Below are 23,522 nucleotides of genomic sequence, written 5' to 3' on the forward strand. Positions count from 1 at the left end.
CATTAGTTATCAAATGCATTATAAAGTGTTTCTTTGTATCACAACCTCTCAGTGAAAAAAAAAATTTCCCCTAGCTCCATGAAATGTAAATTTTATTACTATATTTATCAAAAATATATTATTGAATTAAAGATTTTTATTTTTGTTAATAGTTTTTTTTTTTTAAGATTTTAAAATTTATTTGACAGAGAGACTGTAAGAGAGGGAACACAAGCAGAGGGAGTGGGAGAGGGAGAGGCAGGTTTCCTGCTTGTCAGGGGAGTCCAACATGGGCCTTGATCCCAGGACCCTGACTGAGATCATGACCTGAGCCACCCAGGTGCCCCTGTAAATAGTTTTTATAAGACATTCAGCTGAACCATACTTAGTATAATCAGAAACTTAATAGAATTGCATTAATAGCCTGTTCTTCTTGTAGGCCTTTTTTCTTTCTTTCTTTTTAAAAGATTTTTATTTATTTGTCAGAGGTAGGGTGGGAGGGAGGGAACGAGGGGGGAGTAAGCTGGAGTGGCAGGCAGAGCAGGCAGACAGGCAGAGGGAAAAGCAGGCTCCCAGGCAAGCAGGAAGCCCCATGTGGGACCCTGAGATCAGGACCTGAGCCAAAGGCAGATACTTAACTGACTGAGCCACACAGGCATCCCTTAAGTAGGTATGTTTTTAAAAGTTTGTTGGTTTGTTTTTTTTGTTATGTTCTTTTTTTTTTTAGTAATTCTTACAAAATTGTGTAAGGAGTTTGTGTCATAATCAGGTTATTGAGAGACTACAAAGAATATTTTCAGGTTTATCAAAATCAGCAAAATGTCCGAATTAGCTAAGTTTCTATGGAATATACTCATTGTACTGAACTATCAGATTGTATTGTATTTGTTACTGAAAGTAAGTTTCTTCAGCTGAAATGTCAATGTATAACAAAAGAAATTAGTATTAATATGGACAAATTGTTGACATCATTCTCTGCATTTTAAAATTTCTTTTTATCATATAAGAAATACATGTTCATGCAAAACACTTTCAGAAAGGATATAAAAGTATAGCAAAAAAAGATACGTAATTAAATTAGCTAAAGAAATTACTGTTAACATTTGGTATATAATTTCCTTATCTAGATACTATATAAAAATAGACACACACAACATACATACATACATATGTATATCTTTATAATAGATTTTGATAGTAATGAAACACATCACTCTAATTCTGTAATGTTTTTCTCTTCCTATATCATGAGCTTCTTTGCATGTCAATAAGTGTTTATCTATAGAATCATATTTACTAGCTTTATTGTATTATAGTTGTATAGGTATCTGATCAACTAGAATATTATTTTTTCTGTTTCAAAACACATAGACTCTCCTGCATGTATTGTTATTCATTCACTTGTTTTTTTAGATTCTTTCAAAGTTAATTGTGTGGAAGAGTCTGTATTTTAAATGTATACATAGGTATGAATTACCTTGTTTTACAAAATCTCACACTATAGTAACAGGGATTTGGGGGGAAATGGTGTTGGTGTAGGTTGTTCAAAGCTTATGCAGAATTTGAATGAAGGTGAACATAAGCAATAATCTGCTAATAGTTTATTTCTAATAAAGTTAGGTAAATATAGTACTTTACCTTTAAGGAAAAGAGGAAGGTTGCTTGATATTAAGAATATAAGGAAAAATTGAGATTGTGAATTAAGGAATCAAAAGCAAAAGAAGATTGGGCAATGTAATCAATATGAACTTCTAAGTCAGCATGTGACTCACATTAAAAACTAAGAGAAGAAAGTGGAATTTGAAAAGTATTATGTTTAGTAGTATGTTCAGCTTTATTTGTGTATTTAGCATTCAAGCACTCATACTAGACGTACAAAAAAAAATGGCATGTGAACCAGCATTACTTTTGTGCTATACTAACTTTACCTATTTTTTCCAAGTCCCTGAAAACTAATTTGAGTTATAGAAACACTGGTTGTTTCAGAATAAGATGTGTCATCAAGCTACCTTTCAGAAAAGTTTGTCTCCCATGGTTAGTGTTTATATATGTATGCCTTTAATTTTTGCCTTGCCATCCTGGTGTCATAAATTTCTTAACTTTTCACAATTGATCAACCAAAATATTAGAATACATTTAAATTCCTGAATAATAGTAAAATAGACTTTTTCTCTTTTTCAGAGTTTTTCTCATATATTTTTTGTGGAATACTTTTTTGTCATTAACCCTATGTCTAACTGGGTGGTACACCTTAGGATGTGTAACAACTTTTTACATATAAGAGAGCATTTATTTTACTATTATGATAACTATAGTATTTTTCCCAGCTTGGAACTATCAAATTTTATTTTTACCTTTTAAAAAAATACTTTCAGATGATACCTTTATGAAATCAGTTGTTTTGGCCAATAAAATTTTATTAACTTACGGGTTACCTGGTTAATTCTAGGCAGTTGAAATAAAATGATAAATGAGAAACATCTTAAGGTGCTTAGTAAAGTCAAGGAAAGAGACATAATTTTAAAACAAGATGATGTTAAGGTAGGGGCATCTTCAAAACTATGAAAGACCACTGAGAATATAGCAAATAGTTGTCCAAAGTTAATCTTTCAGGAAAGAATGAATTGTATTTTCTTTCTTGTCCTTTGAATTTTTTCTAATTTCATTCACATATGCTTTTCATTAAGAAAAAAAGTTAAAAGAGGGATAGTATTTAATCATAACTCTACAACCAAGACACAGCTACCGTGTTTTTAATTAATTGATTAATTGATTTTTAATAAATATATAATGTATTTTTATCCCCAGGGGTACAGGTCTGTGAATCACCAGGTTTACACACTTCACAGCACTCACCATAGCACATACCCTCCCCAATGTCCATAACCCCACCCCCTTCTCCCAACCCCCCTCCCCCCAGCAACCCTCAGTTTGTTTTGTGAGATTAAGAGTCACTTATGGTTTGTCTCCCTCCCAATTCCATCTTGTTTCATTTATTCTTCTCTTACCCCCTTAACTCGCCCATGTTGCATCTCCACTTCCTCATATCAGGGAGATCATATGATAGTTGTCTTTCTCTGCTTGACTTATTTCGCTAAGCATGATACCCTCTAGTTCCATCCACGTTGTTGCAAATGGCAAGACTTCGTTTCTTTTGATGGCTGCATAGTATTCCATTGTGTATCTATACCACATCTTCTTTATCCATTCATCTGTTGATGGACATCTAGGTTCTTTCCATAGTTTGGCTATTGTAGACATTGCTGCTATAAACATTCAGGTGCACATGCCCCTTCGGATCACTACATTTCTATCTTTAGGGTAAATACCCAGTTGCAATTGCTGGGTCATAGGGTAGTTCTATTTTCAACATTTTGAGGAACCTCCATACTGTTTTCCAGAGTGGTGGCACCAGCTTGCATTCCCACCAACAGTGTAGAAGGGTTCTCCTTTCTCCGCATTCTCGCCAGCATCTGTCATTTTCTGAGTTGTTAATTTTAGCCATTCTGACTGGTGTGAGGTGATATCTCATTGTGGTTTTGATTTGTATTTCCCTGATGCCGAGTGATGTGGAGCACTTTTTCATGTGTCTTTTGGCCATCTGGATGTCTTTGCAGAAATGTCTGTTCATGTCTTCTGCCCATTTCTTGATTGGATTATTTGCTCTTTGGGTGTTGAGTTTGCTAAGTTCTTTATAGATTTTGGACACTACAGCTACCAGTTTTTACACATTTCCTTCCAGGCCCAGGCCTTTACGTGCCCTGGGTGATTATTTAATTTAGGACTTTTTTTGTTTTGTTTTAGAGAGGGAGGCATGGATGGATAGATGGAGAGAGAGAATTTTAAGCTGACTTGATGCCCAGGGTGGAGCTTGAGGCTGGGCTTGATCTCATGACCCTGAGATTATGACTTCAACCAAAATCTCTCATGATCCTGAGCTCATTCATGACTTGAACCGAAATCAAGAAGCGGATGCTTACTTAGCTTAACTGACTTAGCTACCTGTGTGCTCTATTTAGGACTGTTTAAATCTGGGGTCAGCAAACCATAGTCTATAAGCTAAATCTGAAAAACTTAAGAATGGCTCATTTTTTCAGCTGTTTGGGGACCAAAAAATTCAAAGGGATAATATTTCATGCTGTGTTAGAGTTAATGGGAAATTCATATTCTGATGTTCGTGAATAAAGTTTTACCAGAATATATATCCATACTCATGTGTTCATGTTTTATCTGTGGCTTCATTTTGTGCTCAATTGGCAACATTGAGTACCAGAATATTGCTGCAAAGTCCTAAAATACTTAGTTTCCATCCCTTTACATGAAAAGGCTATTGATTGGCTCAGTGGGTTAAAGCCTCTGCCTTTGGCTCAGGTCATGATCCGAGAGTTCTGGGATCGAGCCCCGCATCAGGCTCTCTGCTTAGCTGGAGCCTACTTCCCTTCCTCTCTCTCTGCCTGCTTGTGTTCTCTGTCTATCAAATAAACGAATAATACCTTAAAAAAAAAAAAAAAAGGCTATTGATCTTTCGTGTAGATTTTCTTTTGTTTTTTAAGTTTAACTTTACCTTGGCTTTTTTGTTAGTTACTAAAAATTATGGTAATGGCAATATAATTCCCATATTTGAAAGTACCATTTTTTATCCCCAGTGTCTGACATTTAGATGTTTGATTTTTTTTTTTTCCCCCTGTGTAAGTGCTGTGGTAAGTCTTTGTCTGCTTTTTGCATTTTTCTTAGAAGAAAAAGAATTTTAAGTAATCTGTATACACAGTGTGGGACAAGAACTCATAACCCTGATATCAAGAGTAGGTTGCTCCACCAGCTGAGCCAGCCAAGCACCCCAGAATTTTTTAGTAGTAGAATTATTATATCAAAGTGCATTAATATGTAAATTGCCTTAAATCCTAACAAGTTAGATAGACATCCACTGATGGATGGTAAAGTTATTATAGACTAGACGGAATAAAATTTTATTCAAAGACAAGGATATTCAAAGGATTTTCAAAGGCAAGAAGATACGAAAGGAAGATAGTAAAATGTAATTGAAAGTGTGTACTTTGGGGTCCTGGGTGGCTTAGTGGGTTAAGCCTCTTGGGGTGGGATTGAGCCCTGCGTTGGGCTCTCTGCTTAGTGGGGAGTCTGCTTCCTTTTCTCTCTATGCCTGCCTCCCTGCCTACTTGTGATCTCTGTCAAATAAATAAATAAAATCTTTAAAAAATAAAGAAAGTGTGAACTTTAAGTCAAACTTCTGCTGTTCAAATCCATATACCACTCCAGCATTTGCAGCCTGGACAAGTCTAATCCACCTCTGCCTTGATTTCTTCTCCCCTCCCCCTTCCCAGAATATTTTTATTTATTTGAGAAAGAAAGAATACATAAGCCGTTGGACGGGGCGCAGAGGGACAAGCAGACTTCCTGCTGAGCTCAGAGCCCAACTTGGGGCTTAATCCCAAGACCCCAAGACCATGACTTGAGCCAAAGCCAGATACCCAACAACTGAGCCACTCAGGCACCTCTCTGCCTTGATTTCTCATCTATAAAATGGGGATAACAGTACTTACATCACAAGGTTATTTTGAGAATAAAGTTTATCACAGTGATCATTTATAGTAAATACTGATGAACCCTACAAGTAATTGTTAGAAAAATTTAGGAAAGTAGTTGTTCCTGAAAGTGTATTGGACACCTTCGGTCAGTTAAGCATCTGCCTTTGGCTCAGTTCATTATCTAGGGGTCCTGGGATTGAGCCCTGCAAGGGGTTCCCTGCTCAGCAGGGAGTCTGCTTCTCCCTCTGACTCTCTCTCTCAAATAAGTAAGAAAAATGTTTTATTAATCTCTTTCTAGTTAGAAAAATAAGAAAAAGAATGTTTTTTTTTTATTGTATTTGTGATCTTTTGAGCCAAGATATGGTATTTTTTATTTTTTAAAGATGAACTTACTTATTTTAGAGAGAATGTTCATGCACACAGGCAGGGGTGGTGGGAGGACAGAGGGAGAGGAAGAGAGACTCTTAAGCAGACTCCTCACTGAACATGGAGCTGGATGTGAGGCTGAGGCTCAAGATCCTGAGATCACAACCTGAAACCAAGAGTTGGGTGCTCAACCAACTGAGCCACCCAGGTGAAACAAGATACACAGTATTTTTAAAGCTGTATCTATTTACCTAGGTTTCCTTGGAGAGAATATTTTAGTTCCAGTATATACATATAAATTTAGACCAATAATAATATTATGTTATAATACTTTTATTTTAGTGAATTTTGATTCCCTCCTATGTTTTTTGTGATTTGAGATTTGTCCTTTGATTAGACATGATGTCTAATGCTTGGTTCTATTTTATTTAATTTTTTTTGTTTGTTTGTTTTTTTGTTTTTTTTTTTTTTAGATTTTTGTTTTTTTGAGGGAGAGAGAAAGTGAGAGAGATCATGGAGAGGGAGAAACCAATTCACCGCTGAGCAGGGAGCCGGATGTGGGGCTCGATCCCAGGACCCTGAGATCATGACTCAAGCTGAAGGCAGACGCCCAACCAACTGAGCCACCCAGACGTCCCTTATGTAGTCTATTTTTCTTGGTACTAATATTATAAGCAGTGTTTTTGTCAGTGAAAATGATTATATCCTCCTACCCAGAGAAATATATCTGATAAATAACGTAAGTTACCATTATGCTGCGAAGAGTTTGAAAAACAGTAATGCTAAAGGTGCCTGGCTGGCTCAGTCAGTAAAGCATGTAATTCTTGTTCTTGGGGTCATGAGTTCGAGCCCCACATTGGGTGTGGACTTTACTAAAGAAAGATTTTTTTTTTTTTTTAAGAAAAAACAGTAATGTTCAGTATATTTTAATCTATATGGATAAACTGGATGCATTTTTTACTATAATGAATTAACGATAACTATAATGAATCCCAACCTTTTCTGAGTTGGGATTCTATTAAATGTTCAGTTTGGGGGTTTTTTTCTTTTGATAATTTTTGGTGAAAGTCTTCAGGCCAGAGTCACTTTTGGAAATCAGAATGTGTCAAAATTAGCTAATGAAGAAAATTACTTAAAATGTTCAGTGGAAGTAGAGATCACTGTAGTTAGAACCTTTCTCACTTTAAAGGACATTTACAATAATATTTGAATTCCTCAAAATTATGAATTGCCAGATATTCAAACAGAGGAAAGATTTTTTTTAAGTAACAGAAAATTAACTTTGAAATTCATTCAGTGATGAAGGTATATATAATGAAAATAATATTGGAATGTTTCACATTATCATATTTCAGTTGTTACAAATTTGGGAAATCATTAAGACTAGAGAAACATAGAACTGTAACTACACATGAAATTAAAAAATCTTGAGACTTGAAAAATTTGGAATCTTTCCATTGTTTTTTTAGTTTCTCACAGTATATACTACTCTTAAATTAATTCTACCATTTCCTTTTTAGTTACTAATGAAGTAAATAATGGCAAATAGGACCAGACAGAAGTTTTAAGGGGAGATTCCTAAAATATTTGGATTGATCTATAATGACTGTTTGTTTATAGTGGCAAAAAGCTTCAAGGTAGATTTTTGAGGATGATGATTCTCTCTCCCACAACACCCCTCTTCCCCTTTCCTTGGTTATAACTCTGGGATCAAGCTACATTCAGGGTTTTATAGGTAAAGACAAATTATGTTATCAGTGCAGAGGGCCACATATAGTTGTAATATTATTTTTTTTAACATTCACTCAGTAAAATTGCTTTTCTGAAACTAGGAACCATGAGATACGGTAAATATAGGCATGCATAGAAGATCCTGCAGATTTAGTTCCAGACCACTGCAGTAAACTGAATATTACAATAAAGTGAGTTAAATGATTTTTATGGTTTCCCAGTGCATATAAAAGTTATGTTTACACTATACTGCAGTCTATTAAGTACGTAATAGCAGTATGTCTAAAAAAGGTCAATGTACATAGCTTAATTAAAAAATACTTTATTGCTAAAAAAAAAAAAAAAAAATGCTAGCCATCATGTTAGCTTTCACCCATTTGTAATCTTTTTGCGGGTGGAAGGCCTTCCTCAATTTTGATGGCTGCTGACTGAGCCCAGTGGTAGCTGTTGAAAGTTGGGCAGCAGTGGCAATTTCTTAAATTAAGACAGCAGTGACTTTTGCCATATCGATTGACTCTGTTTCATGACTAATTTCTCTGTAGCATGCAGTGCTGTTGGATACCATTTTACCCATAATAAAACTTTCAAAATTGGAACCTCATTAAACCCCGCTGCTGCTTTATTAGCTGAGTTTGTGTAATGTTATAAATCTTTGTTGTCAGCATGCTTCAGAGCATCTTCAGCAGGAGTAGATTCCATCTCTGGAAACCACTTTGTTCATCAATAAGAAGCAACTCCTAGGGGCTCCTGGATAGCTCAGTGTGTTAACCCTCTGCCTTCAGCTCAGGTCATGATCTCAGGGCCCTGGGATTGAACCTCAAATCGGGCTCTCTGCTCAGCCTCTCGGCCTACTTGTGATCTGTCTCCCTCTGTCAAATAAATAATATCTTTTTTAAGAAAGAAGCAACTCCTCATCCTTTCAAGTTTTATCATGAATTGCAGCAATTCAGTCACTTCTTCAGTCTCTACTTCTCTAATTCTAGTTCTCTTGACTCTTTCCACCACATCTGCAGTTATTCCTCTACTGAAATCTTGAATCCCTGAAAGTCATCCATGAGGGTTAGTATCAACTTCTTTTGAATTCTGTGAATGTTGATATTTTGATCTCTTACCATAAACCATGAAGGTTCTTAATGATCCCTCACATGATGAATCCTTTCCAGAAGGTTTTCCATTTGCTTTTTGTCCAGATTCATTAGAGGAATCACTATGGCAGCCATAGCCTTACAAGATATATTTCTTAAATAGTTAAGATGTGAAATGCAAAATGACTCCTTGATCTGTGGTTTGGAGAATAGATGTTGGGTTAGCAGGCATGAAAACTACATAAAATGTACATCTCCAAAGCTCTTGGGTAACCAGGTGCATTATCAATGAACAGTAATATTTTGAAAGGAGTTTTTTTTCTGAGCTATAGATTTCAGCGGTGGCCTTAAAATAATAAAAAACCATGCTGTAAACAGATGTGCTGTCATCCAGGCTTTGTTCCATTTATAGAGTATGGAGTAGATTCAGCATAATTCCTAAAGACCATAGGATTTTCAGAATGGTAAATGATCATTGGCTTTAATTTAAAGTCACCAGCTGCATTAGCCTCTAACAAGAGCATTTGCTTGTTCTTGGAACCTTTTTTTTTTTTTTTTTTAAATAAGATTTTGTTTATTTATTTGACAGAGATCACAAGCAGGCAGAGAGAGGGGGGAAAGCAGGCTCCTTGCTGAGCAAAGAGCCTGATTGATCCCAGAACCCTGAGATCATGACCTAGTCAAAGGTAGAGGCTTAACCCACTGAGCCACCCTGAAACCTTTGAAGTCAGGCATCAGCTTCTCTCTAGCTATCCAAGTTCTTGATGGTATCTCCAATATAAGGCTGCTTCACCTACATTGAAAATATGTTGTTGATTGTAGCCACCTTCATTAATTATCTAAGCTAGATCTTCTAGATAACTTGCCACAGATTCTTTATCAGCACTTGTTGTTTAACCTTGCACTTTTATGGTATGGAGATAGCTTTTCCTCTTAAACCTTATTAACCAACCTCTGTGCTAGACTTTTCTTAGCTTTTTCAGCTTTCTCTCGGCTTTCGTGGAATTGAAGAGAGTTAGGGCCCTGCCCTTGGTAGGCTTTGGTTTAAGGGAATGCTGTGGCGGATTTGAGCTTTTATCCAGACCAGTCAGACTTTTTCCATATCAGTAATAAGACCATTTTGCTTTCTTATCATTCATGTGTTCACTGTAGTAGCACTTTTAATTTCTTTCAAGAACTTTTCCTTTGCATCCACAAATTGGCTAACTGTTTTGCATAAAACACAGGCTACCTTTCAGCCTGTCTCGGTTTTGGCATGCCTTCCTCACTAAGTTTAATCATTTCTAGTTGGATTTGAAGTGAGAGACAAGTGACATCTTTTCACTTGAACCCTTAGAACCCATGGTAGGGTTATTAATTGGCCTGATATCAGTATTGTTGTGTTTTAGGGAATAGGGAGGCCAAAAAAGGAAAGAGACTAGGAATGGCTGGTTGGTGGAAAAAGTCAGAACACACACATTTATCAGTTGCATTTGCTGTCTTATGTGGACGTGGTTCGTGGTGCCATAGAACAGTTACAGTAGTAACATCAGAGATCACTGGTCACAGATCACCATAACAAACATAATAATGAAAAATTTAGAAATATTGCAGGAATTACCAAAATATAATATAGAGACATGAAGTGAGCGAATGCTGTTGGAGAAATGGCACCCATATAGATTTAATCTTCAATTTCTAAAGCACAATAAAATGAGGCATGCATGTAAAATGATTGGTAGGTTATTTTAAACAGGACAGCATTAGAAAGGGGACATTCTAGATGGGTGATTTATTTTAATGTATATTATATACTATAATATATCTACAAGAAGATTAAGACTGTGGCAAAAACAAAACAAAAACCTTCAGAAGAAACAGTGTAAAAGTAAGCCCTAAAAATAGGAGAAAGATTCTGTATTTTGTCTTAGGTGCTTGTAATTCATAAGATAGTACCCACTTCTGGATTCACTGCTGACCTCAGGTTTGCTCACTGATTTCTACAAGCAGTCAGTGCCTTTATTGTGTTTGGCAAGAATTTCTAAGGCCACCGAGCTATTTGCAACAGGTCATTCCTTCTAAAGCTTGCATTTTTAAAAGTTTATTATTATTATTTTTTTATTTGACTGAGATCATAAGTAGGCGGACAGGCAAGCGGAGAGAGAGAAGAGGAAGCAGACTCCCTGCTGAGCAGGGAGCTCGATGCAGGACTTGATCCCAGGACCCTGGGATCATGACCTTAGCCGAAGGCAGAGGCTTTAACCCACTGAGCTACCGAGGCACCCCTTGCATTTTTATTTTTATTTCAAGATTTTATCCATTCATTTATTAAGGGAGAGAGAGCATGAGCAGGAGGCAGGGGCAGAAGCAGGCTCCCCTATGAGCCAGGAGCCTGATGCTGGGCTCAATCCCAGGATCCTGGAATCATGACCTGAGCCTAAGGTAGCTACTTAACTGACTGAGCCATCCAGTGCCTCCAAAAGCTGGCATTTTCAGAAGTGTGGCTTGATTTCCATTGAAGTCCGTTTTCTCTTTAAAAAAAAAAAAAAGTCATACAGATTAAGGAGAAAGATTGAGTGAAATGTATAAAGCAGCTTATTTCTGATTAAGGTACATTAAGGTCTTACATAATTTTTTTTGTTTTTTAGTGTGGATATATTAAAGTCTCCAACACTCTTGACTGCAAAATATTGATGTTTTATGTATATACAGGGAATCATGTAGTTCATAAATTATAATAATTTAAGATTCTGTCTAAAGCTTAAAATTTTAGTAATAATAAATATTACAAACTTTAGATTTTATTATATAATGTGTTGTAAAGAGTTGCCATCAAATTGATTCACAATTATGTTTTAGAAATGTCTTAGACATAAATAGGATTACCTTTATGTAACAACAACAAAAAAGAACAGGTAAATTTTTTGCAAATTGTTGATCATTTATCCCAGTAGTATATGGAGGCAGTTTTGTGGCAAGATGTGGTAACATTTTCTTCCTTTTCAACCCTAATTGTTACCTTTTTCAGAGTGACATATAGTTAGCCCTTGGAGGACAGAGAAAGACAAAGCATTAGTGTGTGTATATCCATCCATCCCTGTTTGGGCTCTTCCCTCCCCTGTTTTTGGTTTTTGTTTTGTTTCTAATGAGTGTTCCTTTGGAGACCATACAATTAAGGTTAACTTAATCTCGGGGCACCTTGGTGGTTCAGTGGGTTAAAGCCTTTGCCTTCGGCTCTGGTTATGGTCTCAGGGTCCTGGGACTGAACCCCGTGTCGGGCTCCCTGCTCTGTGGGGAGCCTGCTCCCCCACCCCCCGCCCCCACCTGCCTCTCTGCCTATTTGTGATCTCTGTCAAATAAATAAATAAAATCTTTTTTTAAAAAAAAAAAAAGATTAACTTGGGGCGCCTGGGTGGCTCAGTGGGTTCAAGCCTCTGCCTTCAGCTCAGGTCATGATCTCAGGGTCCTGGGATCGAGCCCCATATCGGGCCCTCTGCTCTGCGGGGAGCCTGCCTCCTCTCTCTCTGCCTGCCTCACTGCCTACTTGTGATCTCTGTCAAATAAATAAAATTAAAAAAAAAAAGATTAACTTAATCTCTCCTTACGGATATAGTTAAATTATCTTCTCATGGGGAAAAAAACCTCTGTTTTCAATCTTAACTTCTAACCAGAAATTTTTAAAATGTGTTCCTTGTATGTTTATAATCTCTAAACTACCATTGTGAATATAGCTAAGTATTTCGATTGTATTTACGTTTCTTATTTCATGGAAAGGATAAAACATTTAGTCCTAGAATCCTATACTGTTTGTAGAACCTTCTGGATATTAGATAATTTATTTTGTTACGTTCTTAAGATGAGACGATGATGCTGTGAGAATGGATGGTATTGAAAACATGAAAAATGTGGGAAACTGTGGTGGTGTTTTCATTTTATGCATAAACTTTTTTTTTCTTTTTGAGGTTTTATTTATTCATTTTAGAGAGATGGTGTGTGAGAGAGATCTCAGTGGTGGAGAGGGAGAAGCAGTCTGTCCATCAAGCAAGGAGCCTGATGAGGGCTCAATCCCAGGACCCTGAGATCATGACCAGAGCCATCCAACCAACTGAGCCACCCAGCTGCCCCTAGAAAAGTTATTTATAGAGAAAAAAACATAAACATATCAAAATAGTTCTTGTGGGTGTTGTCTAAAATTGGTTTGTTTGGATCAATGTGGGATAAAGACCATTCATCGCTTTTTAAATTTTTGTTTCTAATAAAAATGAAATGAATGCTGAGAATATTGCTTAAGGGGCGCCTGGGTGGCTCCGTGGGTTCAAACCTCTGCCTTCGGCTCAGGTCATGATCCCAGGGTCCTGAGATCAAGCCCCACATCAGGCTCTCTGCTCAGCAGGGAGCCTGCTTCCTCCTCTCTCTGACTGCCTCTCTGCCTACTTGTAATCTCTGTCTGTCAAATAAATAAATAAAATCTTAAAAAAAAAAGAATATTGCTTAAAAATTATAAAATATTGAAATGTTGGGAGTTTGCTATTTTTCCTTTTATAAGAGAATCATTTTTTTACCAATAAAAAATATGCCTAAACATTATTTAAAATTTTGAACATCACTCCCATTTCCAGAACTGTTTACCGATGAATGGTATTAATTGAAAACAGAATTTCATTGTATTGACTATTTATATCATATCTATTAAGAAAATGGGGCGCCTGGGATCATGACCTGAGCCGAAGGCAGCGGCTTAACCCACTGAGCTACCCAGGCACCCTGTAATTTTGTTTTTTGTAAGGAATTCTAATTCTTTTTGTTTGTTTAAATCATAGTCTCAATTCTAGGCTTCTGAATTAACCAAAACCAAGCAGGAATTATGAAAACATGATCTATTGATTTTAATTATGTAAAATTTTTATATATCAACATTATATATGTAGAAAAACTTAAAAATTAATCTCTGGCATTCTTAACAAATCAGATATATGAAGCATAGGATTTTTTAAAAATTTAAAAAATATATTTTTTATTCTCATTCCAGTACTTTTTTGGGGAAATAAGAACACAAATAAAATGTAAAGAAAATCCATCTCTATGCTTTACCTGGAAGTAAAATTAGAAATCTCCTTAGTATTTTTCTTCTCTACCTTCATATTCCAGTAGAAATTGTATTTTCCATCTGCCACAATTTATTATTTCACAGAAAAATACAAGCCACACAGATCTTTTATTTGGTGTGGACACAAATGGAATTAACATTTACAGCATCAGGGTTTTTTTTTCCTCCTAGTAAATCTTTTGTTTTTCTGTTACGTATAAGACCTATACTTTATTTGTTTGTTTGTTTGTTTGTTTATTTATTTGACATAGAATGTATTATTTGTTTCAGGGGTATAGGTCTGTGATTCATCAGTCTTACATATAATACCAGTGAAGCATAAGATTAATGTTGGAGGGGCGCCTGGGTGGCTCAGTGGGTTAAGCCGCTGCCTTCGGCTCAGGTCATGATCTCAGGGTCCTGGGATCAAGTCCCTCATCGGGCTCTCTGCTCAGCAGGGAGCCTGCTTCTCTCTCTCTCTCTCTCTCTCTCTCTCTGCCTGCCTCTCTATCTACTTGTGATTTCTCTGTCAAATAAATAAATAAAATCTTTGGAAAAAAAAAAAGATTAATGTTGGAACACTATATTTAGGGAAATTCTTATTTTTCACGTGTACCTACTTTGACCCTCCTGTGAAGTTCACAGATGTGGTTGGTACCATTCTTGGTATTTGATGAGTATAATCCTCATTGACCTAAGAGAGTGAACCTTATATGTCAAAGTGGGTGATTTTTCTACTTCAAAAACAGACACATTATTATATTTGGAAGTTTGAACATAGTACAGGAATATATCAGTATATTTTTTCTTTAATTATTAATGAAAGGGTTGAGTCATTGAGTTATTTTCCTGTGCTCATGAATATATATGCATATATATTCATAACATATATGTGTGTCTGTAATCATTCCATCACATTCCATATATGTGTACATATGTACATATGTGTGTATACACATATATAATGCAGCCATTTATGGAAATAGTTTTTTTTATAAACATATATGTATTTTTATCTCCAAGGGTGCAGGTCTGTGAATCGCCAGGTTTACACACTTCACAGTATTCACCATAGTACATACCCTCCCCAATGTCCATAACCCCACCCTCCTTTCCCGACCACCGCCCCCTCCCCGAAATAGTTTGTAGTCAATTTGCCATCACACTGCATTGCCTTGATGACAAGTTTTTAATCTCGCTTTACACCAGTAATTTATTTGTTCTTATTTTAAATTATGGGTAGACAGACTATCACCACAAGCCAAATCCAACCTGCCTCCTGTTTTTATAAAGCCTTTTACTTTTTTTTTTTTTTTTTTTTTAATTTTGCTGGTAAGATATGTAGGTCTTTTGCATTTTTAAACAGGAAGAAAGTCCTAAGAAAAATAATACATCATAACACCTGAACATTCTGTAAAATTCAAGCTTCACAGAATGCCAATGAATAGTTCTTAGAATACAGCCATGCCCGTTCATTTATATATTGTTTATGGTATTCTTTGGCAGCTTTTCGTACTACAGTTCAGAGTTGAGTACTTAGAGTAGAGATAGTATATCCTTGAAAGCCTAACTTATTCATTCTCTGGCCCTTTATAGGAAAAGTTGGCAGACTTTTTTGCTAATCCTTGGTTTAAATCATGAAAATATATGGAAGCTGTCATTGGTAGATTTAATTAAACTGCAGATTGGGGGTGCCTGGGTGGCTCAGTGGGTTAAGCCTCTGCTTTCGGCTCAGGTCATGATCCCAGGGTCCTGGGATCGAGCCCCACATCGGGCTCTCTGCTCTGCTTCCTCCTCTCTCTCTCTCTGCCTGCCTTTCTGCCTACTTGTGATCTGTGACTGTCAAATAAATAAATAAAATCTTTAATTAAAAAAATAAATAAATAAACTGCAGATGGTTTAGACAACTGCTGTTTGAAGATCTTTTTAGTGGCTCTTAGATTAAGTAGGTTTCCTGTTGCAGTAAATCCTGACTAACAAAGTAGATTCTTTTAGAAGTTATACAGGAATTGCTAGGATGGTAGTGGGTGTCACTCTTGACCTATATGGACTTAACATTAATGTTTTGAACTGTTAGTTAGCAACCCCAGGGATCTAAGGACAAGCAATCATTTGTACTTTTGCTAAAGTGTGAATTTAAATCATGACTGTGGGAAAATGGCATGGCAATGCATGTTTAATCACCTAACCTGATATTCAGGATACAGGTAGTTACTTTTATGATAATTCTTAATAAGATACAGTTAAATGTGATTTTTTATAGGGAAATTTATGTAATATGAAGGGATTTAAGAAGTCATGACAAAGGTCAAAGATTTTATTGCAGGGAAAAAAGTCATTCCATTACTAAGCCACATATCAGTAAAAGCAGGTATTACGTTATTGTTTATTAGAAATTGTCCAAAGTGAGAGAAAGTTGGTTTCAAAATACTTCTTGTATTCTAAAATGAAAGTGCTATTCTAGGGGAGGCACCTGGGTGGCTCAGTCAGTTTAACATTTGCCTTCTGCATAGGTCATGATCCCAGATACTGGGATTGAGACCCTAGTCAGGCTTTCTACTCAGTGGGGAATCTGCTTCTCCCCCTGCCCCTCCCCCTTGCTTATGTGCTCTCACTCTTGCTCATGCTCTCTTCTCCCTCTCATAAGTAAATAAAATCTTTAAAAAAAAAAAAAAGTGCTATCCTAGACATCAGTTAGGACTTTAGAGCAAATCTCTGACAGCTCTTAAGCCATTTAGCTCAGTCACCTAGATAGAAACTAACACCTAGATAGAAATTATTCTCTAATTCAAGCCTCTATTGGCTGTTCTGTCAGTAGTTGCATCCAGAGAATATATGACATAAAGAAAATATTTGTTGAACCAGTAAGGAGCACTTTGTCATAGTAAGACAAATCATTCCCTTATTATCTTAGAAAATTTGTTACATGAATTATGATCACACTGTCATAATATTCCTATCATTAAACCTAGTCAGGACTGTCTAAATTATCTTAGTGCCATAATCTTACTTTTTTTTTTTTTAAGATTTTATTTATTTATTTGACAGACAGAGATCGCAAGTAGGCAGAGAGGCAGGCAGAGAGCGAGGGGAGAGCAGGCTCCCCGCTGAGCAGAGCGCCCGATGTGGGGCTCGATCCCTAGGACCTGAGATCATGACCCGAGCTGAAGGCAGAGGCTTTAACCCACTGAGCCACCCAGGCGCCCCCATAATCTTACTTTTTTATACTATTGTAATTGTTACTTCTTTTCCTTTGAACTGGAATGAAGTAGAGAATCACCTAAAAAATAAGGTTAGTACAGTAGTCTTACTATCCAGAGTACAATACAGACTACAATAGAAATACAGGAGCACCTGGGTGGTTGAGTCAGTTAAGTGTTCAACTCTTGATTTCTGCTCAGGTTATGATCTCACAGTTGTGGGATCAAGCTCTGCATTGGTCTCCACATTCAGTGTGGAGCCTGCTTGAGATTGTCTCTCTCCATCTCCCTATGTACCTCCCCCCATTTGCTCACACACTTTCTCTCTCTCAAATAAATAAATATTTTTTTTTTTTTAAAGGAATACCTATTACTTACAGAGCACTATACATGAAGAAGTACTTCAGTAACAATGTGCCTATCATATGCTTGGGTTTTAATTGATTTAGTAACACCATGGATAATTCAGAATTGGATGTATTAAGAAAATTAGTTTCAGTTACTTTTAAAAGTCTTACTAGTAAAACGTATTCATTAAGGTGGAAAGAGGCAGATATAGATGCTTTATAGATGAAGAAATTGATATTTAGAAATTTGAACTTCTATAAAGTAATTTCAGTAAATACATTTAAGTTACCAGTTTGTTGTTGTTGTTGTTTTAAGATTTTATTTATTTGAGAGAGGACAGAGGAGGAGGAGCAGACTCCACAATGAGCAGGGATCCTGACTCTGGGCTGGATCCCAGGATCCTGGCATCATGACCTGAGCTAAAGGCAGGAGAAGCCTGGACTGTTGATCTCAGGGTTGTGAGAGTTCAAGCCCCTTGTTGGGTATAGGGAGTGCTTACAAATAAAATTTTTAAAGAAAAAGAAAGAAAGTGAATGGGTCATTGTTGAGGAAGTATTTGTACGTTTAGTGATCTGGAAATGTAGCCCATATCTTAACTTTTAAAATAAATAATAAATATATAAATGTTGAACAATATTTTTATCCCAATAGGTTTTTTTGTTTTTGTTTTTGTTTTTGTTTTAAATACATAAACTCTACACCCAATTTGGGGCTTGAACTCATGACCCCAAGATCAAGCATCACATGCTCTACCAACTGAGCAGTGAGGCACCCGTAATTCTAGTACTTTTAAGTTGTAAAGTATCAATACAGGAGATTGGTTTTATAGAGCATACCTCTCTACCTGTCTACAAAGTATTGTCTGTGCTGCTTTAATAGCAATTTATTAAACCCTTCCACCCCACTGATACCCACATGATTTTGTGGTTTTCTAGACAAATGCCCATCTTTTTGCCCGTTAAATGTCTAGAATAAGAGAAGAATGGTTGTAATAAAAGTAGGTGTTTAGCGAAGACTCATAACTACAGAAACAAAATCAGAATGCAAATGTTTTAAGGAGTATAGGTAGGAAGGTGATTGGGCTTACATTTGTTTAACTTAAAGAAGTTAAGCTTGCATCTGTATGTGGAAGTTAAAGTAAGAAAGAACTTGATGGCTGGTCAGAGCTGTCTGGGAATGGTAATGGTTTTCCTTGGGGAACAGAATGTTTCCTGTGTTCTGTCTATCATAGACACACCTAATGTGCATCAAGAGGTTTAGAGTCTGAACTTACCCTTGTATTTTCTGTTCCTAAGATGAAGAGGTTACCTACCTTGAGTGGGCAGTGCATTCATTATTAAAGGAGTGTGGAGAAAAGGGATTCTAGAAAGTTTCTTTGCCATGGACACTTTTCCCCCCAGATGACAGATTTTACCTACTTTTGTATACATTCCCACTCCAGTATTTCCTTCTATAAAGTAGCATTTCTATATATTTTCCAGGGAATATAGTTGTTAACTTTGAAGTCCTTTATTTCTTCCTCATGGTGTTTGCTAGGTATAAATGATGTATCAGGGTATTCACCACACTATTATTGTAAAAATGCCTATTAGTCCCTTACAGTAGTGATAAGATGAGAAGAAGAAGCTTTATTTAGGATAAACTTAAGAGTAGAAGAGTGAAGTTTGACCTACATGATTAGGGGTCCTTCTTTGTACTCTTCAGATACTTTTTGACTTTTCCAAATTGCCACATTATTTTAATTCACCAGATAGAATTCCCTTCACTTAGCTCCCTTCTGTTCACTGGTTTCCATGATCTGCCAGTCCACTTTTATAAGGGCCCCCAATTGACAGTGCTGCTTTGTTGTTCTTCCCAGCTCTACTCTAGGGCTCCTGCCGCTGATCTCAAATGCAGGAGCAGCAGAGGTGCTTTGAGAGAGAGAGAACAGAATGTCAAAGAGTCCAGCGGGGGACCAACAGATTGTGGGAAACCATGTGACTGTGTGATTCACATCTCCAAGGAGAGAGAACCGGTTGTTTCTGTGTCTAGATCCACCCTGTTATGAGGATAATACCATCAATAATGTAATTTTGATTGCCTGGATGCTTTGACACTGGCTTGAAAAAATAAAACTTAGCAGTAAAGCTACTGGTCAGATCAGTTTGAGTAAAACTGAATTCGAAGACGTTTAAATCAAGATAGTAGATAATGACTTTCGTAGTTTAAAACTCAAACATTTTAGGCATTATGGGAAGAGAGAGAATTCATCTATGTGTATATGTATTGTCACTAAAATATTCACCTTGATTCTTTTGCTACCAACCTTAGATGACCTGATGCTATTTGGTTTGTATATTGCTTCTCATCATGAAATTCTTAAAAATATGACTTATCTAAGGCCACACTTAAAGTTAGAAAACACATTAGTAAATTTCAGATTTTTGTCTTTAGGACATTGTTGTCAAGGATCAAATCTTACCACGGGTTAATTTCTTATGCTCTGTTATTATGTAATTGCTAATGAACTATATAACTTAATGAACTTGTGTTTTTGCATATATTTAGATAAAGGAATTTTCTTCAATCCTTAGAAAATATAGGAGAGAGAGTTTGTAACATTAATGTTAGGACAGCATAACATGGACCTTTCTTTTAATCTGTAATTCTAGGACGACATAGACAGCTTAAACCCAGTTCTCAGGGACAACCCACAACTTCAGGAAGAAGTGAAAGTCTGGGTAAAGGAACAAAAGGTTCAGGAGATTTTTATGCAAGGTAACTATTTTGAAGTTATGCATTAAGTTTTTTTTGGGAATTGGGCAGTTTTTCATGTTTGGTTTTGTTTGTTCAGTTACATGCAATGTTAATAGAAGACCAGTTTAATATTTTGAGTTCTATCCAGTCCAGGGAGAATAATAGTAAAATCAAAATTTCAGGGACGCCTGGGTGGCTCAGTTGGTTAAGCAGCTGCCTTCGGCTCAGGTCATGATCCCAGCGTCCTGGGATCGAGTCCCACATCGGGCTCCTTGCTCAGCAGGGAGCCTGCTTCTCCCTCTGCCTCTGCCTGCCATTCTGTCTGCCTGTGCTCGCTCTCCCCCCCCCCTCTGATAAATAAATAAAATCTTTTTAAAAAAAAAAAAAAAAAAAATTTCAGTAGAAAGTTGATAACTTCACCTAACAGGAGCTAACTGACTGGCATGAAATTATAACCACACACAGGTGTTTTGTTGATAGGAAAATTTCCATATTACAGAAAAAAGTTAGGTGTGTCCTTCCTGGAGAAGGAAACATTGTTAACAGTAGAGGATTGCCCAAAGCCAAAATTAATTTCCTTTGAAGAATGCTGTTAGTATCTGATAAAAGTGCTATTTCAGTTCACCTCACTTTAGCAATGACCATAATACTAGTTATAGTTTTGTTTCCTTTTTTTAGTAAGTTATATATTTGTCTATAACATGTGACTTCCAAACCAATCAGGTTTTATGTAATTCCTAGTGATTTCTTTTTCTGTCAGTAGACTCATTTATTGTAAGCTTTTTTTTTGTAAATCGAATTGAAACTGGGAATAGTGTGGTTTGAAGTACTGATATTTTGTTGAATGTTTTTAAAAAGGAATTTTGTTGTTAAATACTCATAGTCAACTTCCATGTCATTTAATTTCAGCATTAATAATCTCTAAGGTGTGGTGGCAGTGGTTCTTTTGCTCTTTTGCTTTGTTAGTGGGTATTTATAGCAGCAGATCATCTGCTTATTAAATTCTTCTTAGGCTAAATATTCTTTAAAATTTAATACAGAGAATATGAAAAATGTACAGAAATAAAATATTTCAGTAAACTTCCATGTGCCTATCTTCCAGCCCCAACAACTGTGGTCCTGCCCCATCCACACTACTGTTTACGTCCATCAAATTTCAGACATCAAGTTCTATTTTTTTTAAGATTTTATTTATTTTTTATTTGTTTGTTTATTTGACACACAGAGAGAGAGCACAAGTAGGCAGAGAGAGAGGGGGGAAGCAGGCTTCCTGATGAGCAGAGACCCCGATGCGGGGCTCAATCCCAGAACCCTGAGACCATGACCTGAGCTGAAGGCAGAGGCTTAACCTACTAAGCCATCCAGATGCCCCTTTTTTTTAAGATTTTATTTATTTATTTGAGAGAGAGAGAGACAGTGTAAGAGAGCATGAGAGCGGAGAAGGTCAGAGGGAGAAGCAGACTCCCTGTGGAGCTGAGAGCCTGATGTGGGACTCGATCCCAGGACTCCAGGATCACAACCTGGCCTGAAGGCAGTTGCTTAACCAGCTGAGCTACCCAGGTGGCCCAGTTCTATTTTTAAACAAGGCCACCATACCACCATACCATGATTATGCCCCCCAAATTAATATTTCTTTAATATGAAATACTGGATACTCAGGTTCAAATTTCCATTTATTTCATAAACACCTTGAATGATTTTTAATAAGATTGACTGATTTTTATTATTATTATTCATTTATTTATTTTCAATCCGGGAATCTAAAAGAATGTCCACAGATTAATTGGTTGATATGTCCCATCACTTTTTTTCCTCCTTTCTTTGAAATTTATTGAAGATACCAGGCTAATATTTTCTTTAGCAACTTTTACTTCCTTATCATATTCTTAGAGGTGAAAAATGGAGGTGGTGTAGTTCCTGTCCATCCTAAACAGAATTATTACATGTGGCTGACTCCAAATTTTGTTTTGTGGTAAGAATAAGACAGTTAAGAATTGAAAATTGTGCCAGTGGAAATTGAAAATTGGTCATGTTTGGAGTTATTTTGTAAGCTTTTGCTATAATACATTTTTAGAGTCTTTTTTATTCTTCCATAGTTAGAAAAGACTAGAGTTTGTATAATTGATTATCATGGCGCTGAATATATTTAATTTGTAGGTTAAATGGAATATTTTCTACACATTTGTTAATTGACTTAAAGTCTGATACTGGCAGAGATTTTTTTTAAACTGGTAAATAAATATTAAACTTTTAATTGCTACGTTAAATGGCTTCTGTCAAAGAAAGCATCAACCTAAGAATCAGAAAAATAGATTCATTCCTAGCCTTTTCACTTAAAATTTAATTTAACCTAGCAACCTCACTTTCTTAATTTTTATAAAAGGAAAAATGCTATTAATTGAAGGAGATTAAATAAGCACTAGTACTTTTTGAGAGCACTTTGTAAATTGTTCATATGTAATACCATCATCAAGGTGATGATAGTATTTTCTACCCCACCCCTCACAGTTCTTGTTAAACTTTCAAGTATCAGCTATCATTCTAGTACTTGAATTGAAGAAATTTTTATTTTCCATTATTCTCTCTCCTGAGTGACTTTTTTTTAAATAGGCATATTTGAATATATGCAGGTACATATCTTTTATTATTTAATCCTTCCCTTTACAAGTGAGTTTAATCCGATAGTACACAATATTTCTTTATTTAAAAAAAAAAAACATTTTAGTGCCATATTTCTAATTCACTTAATAGTCTCTGTATGTTGTAAGACTTTGGCATCTTTTTCTGGTCTCACAGAAGAATTAATTTATAGTTGTTATGGTAGAGTTTTGGCAACTTGGAAAATTCAGATAGTACATTCCAAATCACCTTTTCTTTTCAGCCAAGTTGTAGTCCTGTATGTACCCCAAACCTATTGAGTAGCTTTGCAACCTTGTGACTTTCTAGACCATGCTAACTTTACATTTTGTACTTAACTCATGATCCCAAAAACATTCTTTCTGACTTAAAGTACTTTATTGCTATTGAGTTCAGAGATACATGTATAGTAGAGTGTGTTCAGTGTTAATTTACAGTGATCTGGCTCTTAAGTATGTATATATCACTTCTAATACATTTTTTTGAAAACTGATACTTGAATAGGATTATTACTCATCTATCACAAAGCTCATGTTTCTCCTAAAAGGTAATCCTTCAATGAAAATGTCTCCATTTAAGATACCCCTATTTCTTGTGTGTGTGTGTGTGTGTGTGTTTTTTAAGGTCCTTATTCCTTAAATGGCTACAGAGTGAGAGTATATAGACAAGACTCTGCCACCCAGTGGTTTACTGGCATAATTACTCATCATGATCTCTTCACTCGCACCATGATCGTTATGAATGATCAGGTAAATAGTCCAATTAATATTTTTGGTGAGATATTGATAATTCAGATATGGTTCAGCAGGTTAACACTAAATAATTTTCATCT

The 23,522-nt window shown here is 36.1% G+C and overlaps 1 protein-coding gene across 6 annotated transcripts in view; it reads left to right on the forward strand.

Moving 5' to 3' along the window:
• JMJD1C (jumonji domain containing 1C) overlaps nucleotides 1–23,522 on the forward strand; it is a 320,032-nt gene that overhangs the window by 251,263 nt on the left and 45,247 nt on the right. For 5 of the 6 annotated variants that reach the window (XM_059170135.1, XM_059170130.1, XM_059170131.1 and 2 more), the window contains 2 exons: nucleotides 19,969–20,074; nucleotides 23,315–23,439. In XM_059170135.1, coding sequence (XP_059026118.1) covers nucleotides 20,068–20,074; nucleotides 23,315–23,439 — 132 coding nt within the window. In that variant the 5' untranslated portion in view covers nucleotides 19,969–20,067. Of the gene's footprint in view, nucleotides 1–19,968; nucleotides 20,075–23,314; nucleotides 23,440–23,522 lie in introns of those variants that run through there. The other variant, XM_059170134.1, reaches the window with a different exon arrangement.

The sequence above is a fragment of the Mustela lutreola genome, chromosome 4 (assembly GCF_030435805.1).
Source record: "Mustela lutreola isolate mMusLut2 chromosome 4, mMusLut2.pri, whole genome shotgun sequence".
Taxonomy (NCBI): domain Eukaryota; kingdom Metazoa; phylum Chordata; class Mammalia; order Carnivora; family Mustelidae; genus Mustela; species Mustela lutreola.